Source organism: Myxine glutinosa, chromosome 7, assembly GCF_964187855.1.
Source record: "Myxine glutinosa chromosome 7, kmMyxGlut1.1, whole genome shotgun sequence".
Taxonomy (NCBI): domain Eukaryota; kingdom Metazoa; phylum Chordata; class Myxini; order Myxiniformes; family Myxinidae; genus Myxine; species Myxine glutinosa.
In genome coordinates this window covers 152475437-152489522 of record NC_136267.1, presented here as the reverse complement: position 1 = coordinate 152489522, position 14086 = coordinate 152475437, and the positions used below count along the sequence as shown (strand labels likewise).

The 14086-nt window shown below is 43.1% G+C and overlaps 1 protein-coding gene across 4 annotated transcripts in view; it reads left to right on the top strand.

The window, feature by feature from the left end:
- LOC137431746 (growth factor receptor-bound protein 10) overlaps nucleotides 1–14086 on the top strand; it is a 683830-nt gene that overhangs the window by 118178 nt on the left and 551566 nt on the right. For 3 of the 4 annotated variants that reach the window (XM_068123400.2, XM_068123401.2, XM_078782425.1), the window contains exon 2: nucleotides 9337–9477. In XM_068123400.2, coding sequence (XP_067979501.2) covers nucleotides 9412–9477 — 66 coding nt within the window. In that variant the 5' untranslated portion in view covers nucleotides 9337–9411. Of the gene's footprint in view, nucleotides 1–9336; nucleotides 9478–14001 lie in introns of those variants that run through there. The other variant, XM_068123403.2, reaches the window with a different exon arrangement.

Sequence of the window (14086 nt, the reverse complement as noted above, 5' to 3'; positions counted from 1 at the left end):
TTCATGTTTGGCATTGAGGACCTCCATCCATTGTTGAGACAGCAGAAGCAGCATATCCAAAGTAGAATGACCTAATATGAATCCAAATTGATGATCAGAGATCAAGCCATTATAGAAGAGGAAGGTTTTTATGCCAGAAGCAGGCTGATTGGTCTGTCATTGCAAGGATCTGTTTTTGCACCTTTTTGTGTGAAGCGGTAATGTTTGCTGATTTCCAAGATGATGGCAGATTACCTTGAGCAAAAGAGAGGGTGAAGAGAACACAGAGAGGGTGCGATAGAGCAGCAGAGCGGGATTTTAGGACCCGTGGGCTGATGCTGGCTGGTCCAGTTGCAGAATCAGTCGAGGTTTGACAAAAACTTCTCCACAGAGTCCAGGAGCAGCTGGGTTCGACTGGGTACAGTGGGTACAGAGTGAGACGGGTTTGGGACACAAGATTTCGAAGCAAACACAGAGTTGAGGCATTCAGCCTTTTCATAGGCAGTGTCAGCTGTTCAGCCATTTGAGGTAAGGGAGGTTATGGAAGTGGAACAAACACCAGAAACAGATTTGACCAGACACCACCAGGATTTGGAGGAAGGAGATAGGTTTGAGAGTTGTGTTGAGAGTGGAGAGATATTGTTTCCTGGCTCTCCTGAGGGTAGACACACGCTTGTTCCGAGGTTTGTGAAAGGAACTGAGATTGCCTTCAGTTGTATTAGCGTTCAATGAGGTGAAGGCAAGTTGTTTCATGGCCTCACCACAAGCTTCTGTGTACGATGGATGGGAGGAAGGGTATGACAACTGAAGACGAGATGGGATAAATATGTGCATGAGAGAGAGCAGTTTACTTTGGAAGAATTCCCATGAAGAGTTGATTTCAAAGGCAGTAGAGATGGGAGAACAGTCCAGATGATTGATGGCTGCTTGCAGACAATGCCAGTCGACCCAGAGTGAAATGCCAGACTCGTCAGCGCTGAGGAGGCTCTCTGAAAATGGCCAGAGAGATGTCCACTTTAACAAGCAAATGTTTAGAAGAACCGATTGTAGCAGAAGAGCAGCGGAGGTTTGCAGGGAAGTTTGTCGTCACCAAGTATAGAAGAGAAGATACTCCATTGACTTAGATCCGGGTCGGGAAATTGACACTGTGTCAGACCAAGTGATTCGCAGAAATCCTTTGCTGAGGTGCCGTGGCTGGTGAGAGAGGAACCCACACCTAGCCAGCTGGCATGATGACGGTTGAAGTCACCACATATGAGGAAGAGAGAGTTGGGATGAGTGGATAGAAGTTGATCCATGTTGTCAGACAGGGAGATGGAGTCATCACTGTTTGGACGACGGTACAGAACACGTATGAACAAAAGGTGGGAGCGGAGGGGAAGCCGTAGCCAGAGGTACTCCTGGGGGTGGGGTGGAGAGAGCGCAGAGCAAGGAGAGTGATGAAGAGAGTTTTTGATAAAGATAGCAACCCCACCACCAGGACGAGGCTCAGGTCTATCATAGGGACTAACCAGGAAGAGATATTAAGGAATCGGAGACATCTTGAAGGAGGAAAGTTTGTGTTAATCAAATTACGGCTGGTTTGTCAGAACCAACCTGTATGGAGAGATAATATGGAAATATAATATAATATTTAAACAAGTCAGGAGACGACGATGGTTCACAAGCAAGCGGTATTCAATGACAAAGGACGGACTATAACCAAAACAGGCTCGGACTGGGGGGTCGGGGGCCCACGTAGCAGGTGTCGGCCACCGACATGCAGTGTACATGCCTATTTACGAAGGTCCACAATGCGCTGCGTTATGATGTTTGTTAGCTACACAATACCGAAAATTCGTTTCGATTCCAACAACTTTGAAAATTTGACCTTTGTGACCTTCAAAGGTCAAAGGTCGAAGATTCTGAAATTTGTTGGAAAACTTGTATTTCATGATGTATGTGATAATATAAGATCATGTACGACATTTCACCCTATCAGGAAGCAAACGATGTAATAAAACCATCAAAAACCGACTTTTCTAAATTTCATGACCTTGTGACCTTGACGTTGGGGTGAAAATGAAAAATCGAGCTCCTTGGGGCTAGACACATGACATTGGCCTAACCAAATACTGAAACCACTGTCAGATTCCACCAAACCCCTCGGAGAAGATGTGGCTTGAACTCAATTACCCCCGAAAAAGACATCTTTTTCGGGCGTGGCTCCGCCCACAATGGCCGCAATACGCCCACTCTAGGCAGTACACAACTAGATCATGATATCAAGCTCCCACCCAAGTTTCATCAAGATCAGATGATATCGGGTAGTTATGCTGTGGACAGACAGACAGACAGACAGACAGACAGACACACAGACAGACACACACCCATGACGAATATAGTGGTCACTGTTTGATAACTCGTAAGAGAGGTTCGTGAGAGGTTCGGTTTTTATTACATTGTTCGCTTCCTGATGGTGAAATGGCGTACATGTTTTTATATTATCACATACATCATGAAATACAAGTTTTCCGACAAATTTCAGAATCTTAGACATTTGACCTTTTAAGGTCACAAAAGTCAAAGTTTCAAAGTTGTCGGAATCGATCAATTTTCGGTATTGTGTAGCTAACTAACCTCATAACTGATTATACATTATTTTCTATCTCATTGCAAGGTCAGTAACCTTCGTTTTGACATTTCCGGGCCTGTTTCGGTTATAGTCCGTCCTTTGTCATTGAATACCGGTCGCTCCTGACTCCTGACCATCGTCGTCTCCTGACTTGTAGTTGATCGTTTTATATGAATCAAATTTTCGACTGCTTTAAAAACCGAAGGTAAGGAAGGGTTCACCTGGATATCGACTCAATGGATTTCTGAGAAATGTGAATGTTAGGTGCATTTTTGGGTAAAAGTTGGGAACCTCACCTTTTAACATAATTAGCGTATGCTGAATTCGATGAACCTGGTTCCCAAGACGAATTTTGAGTTTTTGACCTTCTAATTATCATAAACAAAATGGCTGCCAAATTTCCAGTTTTGGACAATTTCTTTGAACAAGCATTTATATATCATGTATATACATGCAGCTCTTTTACTTCAACTTTTCAAATTTTACCCCAAAATGCACCTAGAAGCTTATACATGGCCTTTTTTTCTTAAATCCGTCTTGTCTCTATTATGGTTGGCGACTTATTGAAAGAGACATTCAAACTGATATGGAAATTGGACACTATAAAATGGGAAATAGTTTTAATAAGACAGACTGTTTCATACAACCATTTATTCTAAAATTAAGTGCACATGACCATGAAGCACAAACATTCAGGAATGTCACACATGTTGTTTTGCCAAACTACATCAAATTCATACAAGGGATCATCACTCTGTTTCTGACAGGCACACATTGATGTGCACCTCAACTCTGAATCGTGACATTTGCAGCGTCGAGTCTTGCATTGCTACTGGCATGCACAACAAATCATCTCGACGCAACTTTCTGGGTGATATTTGGGTGGCGTAGTTCGAGCTCTTAGACAAGTCAGGTGATATTTGGCCTCAGCTGCGATAAAGTCCATCTCTCCAGCCAAGTGAATGCTGACTTTGTAGTCAAGATGAGAAGCTTGAATAATTTGATCACTCATTACCCTCGCCAGAGGAGAGGGTATTGAATTTGAGTCCGTTTGTTTGTCTGTTTGTTACTTGGCAAAAAAAATAAAATTTTTGCAAGCATGTTGATCACTTCGGTTTGTGTGTGTGTGTTTCTTTGCGTGTGTGTTTGTCTGTCCGCTCACTTATACTTGCCTACAGGTCACAAATTTAAACCGATCTTCACGAAACTTTACCAAATGGTACAGTTCGTGGTCCGACAAAATCCTCTACATTTTTGAGGTCAAAAGGTCAACATAGGCCAAAGGTCAACCACTTTTTTCAAATTTCTAAAATCCTCAATTTTCATCCGATTGACTTGAAATTTGAATAGGATATACATATCGGCAAACTGAATTCAACCACCGACTATTTTTGAGATCAGCATAGGCCAAAAGGTCAAAATAGGCCAAAGGTCAACAACCATTTCAAATTTCTAAAATCCTCAATTTTCATCTGATTGACTTGAAATTTGAATAGGATATTCATCTCGACAAACTGAATTCAACCACCAACTATTTTTGAGATTAGCATAGGCCAAAAGGTCAACAAAGGCCAAAGGTCAACAACCATTTCAAATTTCTAAAATCCTCAATTTTCATCCGATTGACTTGAAATTTGAATTGGATTTACATATCGGCAAACTGAATTCAACCACCAATTATTTTTGAGACCACCATTGGCCAAAAGAGCAACATAGGCCAAAAGTCAACAACAATTTCAAATTTCTAAAATCCTCAATTTTCATACGATTCACTTGAAATTTGAATGGGATATACACATCAGTGAACTGAATTCAACCAACAACTATTTTTGAGATCAGCATCGGCCAAAAGTCAACAACCATTTCAAATTTCTAAAATCCTCAATTTTCATCCGATTGACTTGAAATTTGAATAGGATTTACATATCGGCGAACTGAATTAAACTACCAACTATTTTTGAGATCAACATAGGCCAAAGGTCAACTACTTTTTTTCTAATTTCTAAAATCCTCAATTTTCATCCGATTGACTTGAGATTTGAATGGGATATACACATCAGTTAACTGAATTCAACCACCAACTATTTTTGAGGTTAAAAGGATGCTCTACTGAGTGCCATTCCACTTTGTTCTGTTTTGCCAAGTGTCGCTCTATGAGTGATTCTTCATCTGTCTGTCTGTCTGTTTGTCCTCACAGAATAAATATGATTTTCTCTGCAACCATTGGTCCAATTGACAGGAAATTTTCACCATAGGGGCAACTCCACCTGTATAATTTTTTTATGATAATTATTACGTCATCGGTCACGTGGTTTGGCCGCCATCTTGTAAAAATCAAAAAACTTCGCACCTCCACTCTCTGCCGCTCCATTCCTCTTCCCTCAGATCGGCAGTCTGCAGCCTCCTCACTCTCTGAAGACCTGGACAAAATCACAGACTGGTCAAACAAGTGGAACATGTCTTTCAATCCTGACAAATCTCACACTCTTACTATGTCTCTCCGAAAAGATCGACTGGACAACCCTCCCATCTACTTTCTCAACAATCCTCTCCAAGAAGTTCTGTCGCTCAAGCTTTTGGGTCTCACTATCTGCCATGATCTTTCTTGGGAAAACCACATTTCCAAGCTGGCCTCCAAAGCCACTCGCCGACTGGGCATCCTCCGTCGTGCGAAGTCCTTCCTAGGCACACCTGAGCTCCTCACCACATACAAGGCTTTCATCCGCAGCTCAATGGAATACTGTTCTCCCCTATGGGCCGGTGCTCCTGCCTCACACCTGGCTCGGCTTCAAGGTTGTTGAATCCAAAGCTTTCAGAATCATTGTAGTGGGGCGGCTTAGCCCAAATATTCAAAAGAATTGTGCATTTTGTGATACAAGCACCAAATTTGGCACAAATGTACATTAATATGTTGCGAACATTTTCAGATATTGGGCCACTTGAAATTCCGTAATTTTTTTTTTCAAATTTTTTCAAATTTCGTAATTTCAAATTTTTCGGCTGACACCGTCACAATTTCGGTCTTCGAGGCCGGCCGATAGGCAAAGTGTGACCGGAAGGGACGAGGTTCTCCTGACCACGTGGCCCTCGATCTGGGAAGCGAGAGGCGTTCCATTAGTGGACGCGCCCCTCACGCCCGACTTTTGGGCGGCCCCGGCAGGCCGTTTGTTTTGACGTTCCGTGACAGGCCCCGCACCCCCACCTCCGGGCCGACCGGAAGCTTGTGCTGAGTACATCATACCTGAACAACTCAGTGAGGCAGAACACAGCAGTGCACACCAGGGTGACCCCTTCAGTGCATAAACCAATTAACCTGTCCACTGCAGGGCATATAGAAATGAAGTTATTTTCTGCATATAATAATAATATAAGTTCAGTTCTATATAACAATTTCTGTTATCACCACTACCACTACAACTACCACTACTACAAGCTTTGTCTGGAATTTTGTGGACTAACAGACAAACAGACATACAGACAAGCTGGGATCAAAACATTACCTCCTTCCACCATTGAGTGTAGAGGTAAACATCATGGAAATTATATCATGCCCTAGATTTAATTCATGCTTACCCGTGTATTTGCTTCACTGGTTCACAAGGTCTTTTGCATACATGTAATTCAGACTCTCGTCTTCATTGCTGACCACACAATGTTCGCAACATATTAATGTACATTTGCGCCAAATTTGGTGCTTGTATCACAAAATGCACAATTCTTTTGAATATTTGGGCTAAGCCGCCCCACTATATCGGCCGGCCTCGAAGACCGAAATTGTGACGGTGTCACCCGAAAAATTTGAAATTACGAAATTTGAAAAAATTTGAAAAAAACAATTACGGAATTTCAAGTGGCCCAATATCTGAAAATGTTCGCAACATATTAATGTACATTTGTGCCAAATTTGGTGCTTGTATCACAAAATGCACAACAGGTTTGCTATGCTGCTACACTATTGGAATCTCCCGCGATGAAGCTATCTCTGAGGGCCTTTCACTCACTCACCGCAGGCAGGTAGGTGGTCTTTCTGTCTTCTACAGACTCCTCTCCGGCCTTGCTCCCCCAGCTCTCTCTGTGCTCTGTCCCCCAAATATTCCTACAGGTCGCACAAGATCTGCCAGCCACCCTCTGATGGTTAAACTGCCGAAATCTCGGCTCTGCTCACCTTCACTCTTTCATTCCTCTTTTCTCCCGCCTCTGGAACAAACTCCCACACTCACTTCAATCACACTCCTCCCTCCAGGTCTTTAAAACAGCTGTTCACCACCATCTCTTATCTTCCCCCATCCAAAACCTTGATCTTTTCTACCCCCACTAATTCACCCCAGATCCACCTTGTTTGAAATTCCAACTTCTTTCCTGGAAGTCCTGGCAGTGTCCATATGTTTTATACCTCTCCCACCCCCCTCCCCCCTTCCCATGCCTCCCCTCCAAAGCCCTCTCCCTCCCACAGTTCTCTCGATGTCTCCATGTCTCTCGGTCCCTGCTCTCAAATGTTGTGTGTGTCCTTCCCCCTCTCTCCCAATCTTGTCTACCGCTCCCCTTATATGTTTTATGTGTCTGTTTGTCTTTCTGTGTGATTAATGTTCGCTCTTTCACGAGCCTCGATCTTGTATACAAAACCCCCCCCCCCCCCCAAAAAAACCTCTGTATCTCGGAAAGTGCTGAACAGAAAAAATTTAGACATGGCTCACTCATTGTTAAGAACTGCATGGGGAATAAAATATGTTGTTGATGATGCCATAGATGCCTTCATTATGAATGAATGAATGAATGATCGTTTTAAGGCCATTTTCCCCGCTAGAGCGGGGGTTAGCCTTGCCCCATGACAATCATGGTTCCCTGTTTGAGGCAATGTTTTTATGGCCGGATGCCCTTCCTGACGCCAACCCTTGGTCACGCTCTTACAATGCGCAGGGATACGGTGTACCTATTCTGAATCTGGGTACACACCGTGATCATTCATCCCAGCAAGCTGGTACTCAATTTGCCGACCTCGGAAGGATGACAGGCTGAGTGAACCCCCCTGGCGTTAATTCAGCGATCGACCGGGATTCGAACCCAGGATCCTAGGATCCCAAGCCGGCACCCTAACCGCTAAGCCAACACCAGGCCTCCATTAGGACGACATAATTCGACAAGTACAAAATTTCATCCTATCAAGATGAAATTTCTTGAGCGCCATGTCGGCATAAACTGGTGGAGAAAAAAAAAAAGATGATCACGTCATCGGTCACGTGGTTCGGACGTCATCTTGGAAAAACCGAAAAACTTTGCACGTCTATATCTCCGAAAGCGCTGAATAGAAAGAATTTGAGAGATGGCTCATTATAAAGAACTCCATGGGGAATGAAATATGTTAATGATGATGTCATAGGTTCCTCCATTATGACGTCATAATTCGACAAGTACAAAACTTCATCTGATCAAGATGAAATTTCTTGAGCATAATCTCGGAATAAATTAGTTTAGAAAAAAAATAATGATGTCATCAGTCATGTGGGTTGGCCGCCATATTTGTTTTAACACAAAAGCCTTTAAAAAACACTGAAAATACATCCTGGCGAGGGGTTGCAATCTCTGATTGCTCTTTTTCTTGTTTGTTTTGTCATTACTGAGCTCAGCCGTGCCTTCATATCAGTGGTTTGGCAGAAAATGCATAAGCTCCGTTTGACAGGTTGCACCCCTTTTCACAATGAACGCATGTCTCCACCTGAGACACCACTGCTAATGCAACTTGCTTCCTCCTTCGAATGCTCTGCCTGAGTCCTCTGTAGGCGTTCAATTTTACTCTTGTCCGTGAAGTGAGCATCGCACATTTTGTGCCACACAAGAGTTACGGCTGCAGCATAATCTAACACATCCTCAAGACGATCAATCAAATATATATTCTTCGAGCCCCTTACCTTCCTTTTGTTACATGCTTCACTTAGAGGAACTCTGGCTTTGTGGGTTTGGCAGAATATACACAAGCTGTAATCCACAGACTAAGGCCTCTTCAAGGTAACTACTGGATCCATCGTCGCCTGCAACTAAAAAGAAACATTTATTAGCCTCAAATATATACTTCGGGTATGTATTAACATTTGTATAGTAAAACTGTGGGCTGCACTGGAATGAAGATTAGATAGATTACCAGATACATTAGATTAGATTACCACATAGAGCTGCATGTATATACATGATATATAAATGCTTGTTCCATGAATGTGTCAAAAAATGGCAATTTGGTGGCCATTTTGTTTATGATAATTAGAAGGTCAAAAACGCAAAATTCGGCTTGGGAACCGGGTTAATCGAATTCAGCATACCCTAATTATGTTAACAAGTGAGGTTCCCAACTTTTACCCAAAAATTCACCTCGAAGCTTATAAATCCGTCTAGTCTAATAGTAAACACCTTGTAAGATGTATTTGTTGTGAAATTTGGTATGCCATTTGTTCCGTGTGGTAGTCATGAATAATTATTTTGAGGAATTTTTAACTGGCAGGGTTGTATAACTTCTTCTGCCATTGAAAGTTTGTAAATATTCATGGAGTATCTAGATTCTGGGAAGGCATTGGTATAACCCTTGCCAAAAAGTGCGTCAGAAGCACCTTGCTCTGTTGCACAGAATGCTCTAACATCGAGTATCGTACATCAGAATCTAAAGAATTTTGGCTGGAAGTCGAGCAAAGTGACTAAATGACTTAATGATCATATCTGATGACTGATATACAAATCCACCATTTTCTTTTCCACAGTTTCCTTGCCACATTGTACAGCAGACAGACATCTCCACTAGCTAGAGCCTGCTCTGAAAATCCAGTCTCGATGCCATGAGTCACCGATATTGCCGTGGCCGGCAGTCCTCGGCTACCGAGAGCCAGCATCCTGATGTACCGGTAAAGGTTTGTTTGCATTGAAAGCTCACGTCTGGATAAACTCCATGTTCTGTGTTGATTGGAAGGAGGGAAAGGAATTAAATATATTGAGATCATTGAGAGGTATGGGTTTTGTGCGATATACGTCACTACAGTTTGCATTTTTTCACTGTAAGCACATTTGAGTTGTGTGGAGCGACTTTATGTGGCGTACGACATAGCATAAATGAGGTGTGCTCGTAGTCGTAGTGAGGTGAGGGTAAACATGGAGAGACCGCTTTCACCTCTGATACATACAACCTCCCCTCTGGTTGTTACCACCTCTCCTCTGGTCTAGCTCCTCATGTTCTCGATGGATTATCGCTCTCCCCTGTGGGCTGGCACCCCAGTATCACGTCTGTCTCCTACATTGTGAAATCTAAGGCTCTCAATATTGTAGGTATCTCCCATGATGAGGCCGAAGCACAAAAGCCGTTTTTCTCCCATTGCAGGGAGGTCGGTGGCCACTGTTTTCTTTTTTGTTTATTTGTTTTTCAACCGCCTCTCTTTAGGTGTAGCTCCCCCTCTGACCCTCTTCGGCTCCCCAAGACAAATTCATACAGTTATTACCTACACCAACAAAGGTGGAAGGAGGTTATGCTTTCACCTGTCTATTTGTCTGTTTCTCTGACAGTTCCTGTGTATTATAGATAGGGCAAAAAATGATGTATAGCAGGATACCTCAAATAGTTGGGGACGGATTAGGATGAAACCTGGTGGACACGTTAGGTGTATGACAAGGACAAATTTATTCAATCTTAGTGAAGGTCCAAATCTAGATACGAAAATTTTTGAAAATTATATTTTAAAATGATTATTCACCATGGAGATGTGGGGCAAAAAACGATATATAGCATGATGTCTCAAAAAGTTGTGGATGAGTTATGACAAAACTAGGTGGGCGAGTTGGTTTGGTGACGAGAACAAGCAGATTAGATTTTGGTTCAGGTCCGGATCAAGATCCAGCCCATCAGTGGGATACAAAACATAAACTGTTCAGCCTGGTAGAGGTTTGCGCTCTAGCCATCGTCCTTTTAGTTGCCCCTGGATTAAACTCCAAAAATATAGGTGGTATGCACACATTTATTGCCCACCCACAGCCCTACCACACTAGGGTGCATCAAACACCCCGTTTTTGAAAAATATTCCCGTATTGATCTAATCATGCCTTTTTTTTTGTTGCACTAGCCCCATAAAGCATTTCTCTAAAATATTTCGGATTTTCGATTTTGGTTAGACCCCTTACTATGATCGGGTAAAAATTGGGGACCCTGGCTAATGGGCACCATCTGCTACACCTCAGCTGATACCTGCTCTTATGCTGGACAGTCCGGATCTCTCAAGGCCAGAATGCGAATGGCAATGTGACAGGCCAGTGCTGTGTTTTGTCTGGGCAGCACCATCAATAAGGAGGATGAACAGATAACAGGAATACTTCTCCCCACCTGCTGTTAAGTCCTGTGCTGTCTCATACATCACATTGAGAAGGGTGTGGTGGCCAAGCACACCAGCTGTCTGGATGCTCTCCCCAAATGGGCATCTGCGCAGCTCGTCCTGGCCTAGGTCACCAACTTTTCCAAGCAGGCCAACATACCCACTGTCTCTCACCGCCAGGCGTGCATCTTGCTTATTCAGCTTCTGGACACCAACTGCAAGATGAAGGAGATCCCAACCGGGCGTAAATCAACACCAGCCATGCTAGCCAAGTTGCAGGCCATGGAACAACGACCGGATGCGACCTTCCGGTTGCGGCCAGCCAACATTGAGCTGCTGGTCACGAACCCGGAGGATCGCCTGTTCCTGCAGTCGATGAAGACTGACTGCCTAGCCTAGCATCTTTCGGCACCAACGACGGGGTCCTGTCACAGAAGATGCAATATCTCCAGGTTCATGAACAGGCCGAGGAAGAATGGCACAATCGGAAGGTGCAGAAAGTTGGAGCTGCTAGTTCCATCATTTTGTGGGCAGACAACAGTGAGGCGGCACCAGCAGCAACGATGAAAGTAATGCAATATTTTTCAGATGTGCCATATAGGGCTAATGTAACAAAAAAAGGAATGACGAGATCAATATGAGAATATTTTGCAAAAAACGGGGCGTTTGATGCACCTCGCCTCACCTACGGTCCTCCCCTCGACCATTTATGGGAACTGCCTTCATCCCATCTAATGGAGTGAAGCTCAGAAACTGACAGTGTACCACCATCTCATGTCATCCCCTATCCCTACTTACATTCTCCTTTATTGTCATTAATCCTACATTTCCTAACTCAACATATTTAATTGCAGGTGACTATGTTTCTTCTCATATTCTCTCTCCCTTCTCTTTTCCTGTTGGTTCACCCCCTTACTTGTCCAATGCACACATTGACCCACAGCCCCACTGTCACCAAGTTACCTTTTTACCCTCTTTCTTTTCACTTTTCCAAGTTGAGACACCAAGTCTTGCAAAAACGACCAAGTTGAGACATCTAACCTTGTAAGGGCATTGCCGTTCTAACCAGTTATCTTTGTAAATCTCTTGAAAACTTTTTAAAATCGTAATTTTATAATCGAGCATACTTTCATATTCTATCCCGATAGGGGATTTTTTCGAGGGTAAATTAGTGTCACTATTGACATTATTACCATTAAATTGCTGTACTTTCTTTCAGTTTTCCTTTTGTTACTCGTTATAAAATGGCATTTTGCAGAACGCGGACAGTTTGGAACACAATCCAGCCTCATCGTTACTAATTTGCTCAGGCATATGAGGAACCAGGGAGATATTTTTGCCAAATACTTTATATTTGCTGACAGGCAGAGAAGGAGTTTTTCACGTGCTCCTCCAACCTTGTTTTCTTCATAACCACTCTTCAAAAGCCAGAAAAGATCTTCAAAGCCACCCGTCACAACCTTTCATCGAAAGGCTTTCAATGGAAAGCACGCGAAAGAAGGGAAAAAAAAATTCAACATAATTCATTCCTTATTCGACTAAGTTATCTTTTCGGACACACTCCCTTATCATTGTTTGTCTTTCTGTGACCATAATTAGAATCTTCTTGAATTGTTTATTAAGTTTGGGTTTTAAGTTTTTTTCCATGCTTGCTACTGCCAGCCAGACAGAGGCCGGTTATCAGGAAGTGTAGATGTAGCAGAGTTACCTTTAGCTATCTAATCTGGGTTTGATTCTCGGCCCAACTTCAAACGAAGATTAGTGCTTCAGGGGTAAGCTGTTGCACCATATTGTGCCATCCGTCGGATAAACGCTAAGCTGGGTGTCCCATCCGCTAGTGTTGATTGATCGATGTAAACGATCCCACAGTATATATTATGCCTGGTGTTGGCTTAACGGTTAACGATGCTGGCTTCGGATTCTAGAGTCCCGAATTCAAATCCCGGTCGGTCGATGAATTGACTCCAGGTGGGGTTGACTCAGCCTGCCATCCTTGATCGGCGAAATGAGTACCAGCTTACTGGGATGAATGAGCGATTCGAGTATCCTGCGTAAGAGTGACACCCCAGCCAGGATTGTGCCCAATAGCCAAGAAACTGCTTTGGCAGCCATATGCATCTGATGATGCAGGAGTGGTCAACATCATCATCCACGGTATATTTTGTGAAGGGTGGGCGAGCTATCTGCGTCACCCTGTGCAATTTCCGATGTCCTGCCACTTTCAGTTAAAAATGCCACTTCGTGAAAGATTTGGGCCAAAACTTTCCATGGCCTACCCCACAAGTGGCTATCATTTAAGTAGTAGTAGTGCGAGATACTGAACAAAAGCTGAAATGTTATCACTACGAGCGGAGTACCCGTCCTACATGAGATCTTGTTCCCAGCATGCAAGACATTCTTCCGACACACTTAGGTTGTGCACAGGCAACTGAATCACTATTCTGTCCCAAAAGGAACTTTAATGTCCCTGTGAAAGTGACAATTGAGCGGTGATTAGAAAGACAAAGCTGCATGAGTAGAGTTAAGATGGTAAGGCATGGGTCTTTCGTTCGGGGAGTTAATCTATGGAATTGTCTACCTGGAAAGAAAGGCAACAGAAAAGGTTTTTTTGATTTAAACTGGAAGTACCGAGGCCCATTTGGGATGGAGGGATATGTTGATATTGGCAGTATTTGTATATGCTGTAGTGTAGGTATTGTATACACGGGGTGATTGTGATGTCTGCGACAGGTTCTCATCATACGCTGGCTGTGCTATCGTTGTATATTCAGTGTTCAGAAGGGTCTTCGTCCACTCCGTCACAAAAGGTTTATTTATTTAAATCAAAATATTCTGCATATTTTTTTCTGTTTCATGCGTGATTGTGTATATATGTTCATGTGTGTATGTGTGTTTTGTATGTAATATTATTATACATACCCTGTGCTGCCAAAAGATTCACCACCTCTCCCCCACCATCCCATGAGTCAATTGGATTAATGTGTTGTTGACGTAGAGCAGGTGTGATAGGCCAAATGGTCTCCTCCTATGGTAAAGTTCAATGTATCAGTGATAAATCCAGAAAAGTTGACTGTAACTCGAAAGAGGAGAACGCTGTGGCATCTGAAACACTGTAACCCTAGACTATAACCATGTGAGGAATTACGTTTACAACTAA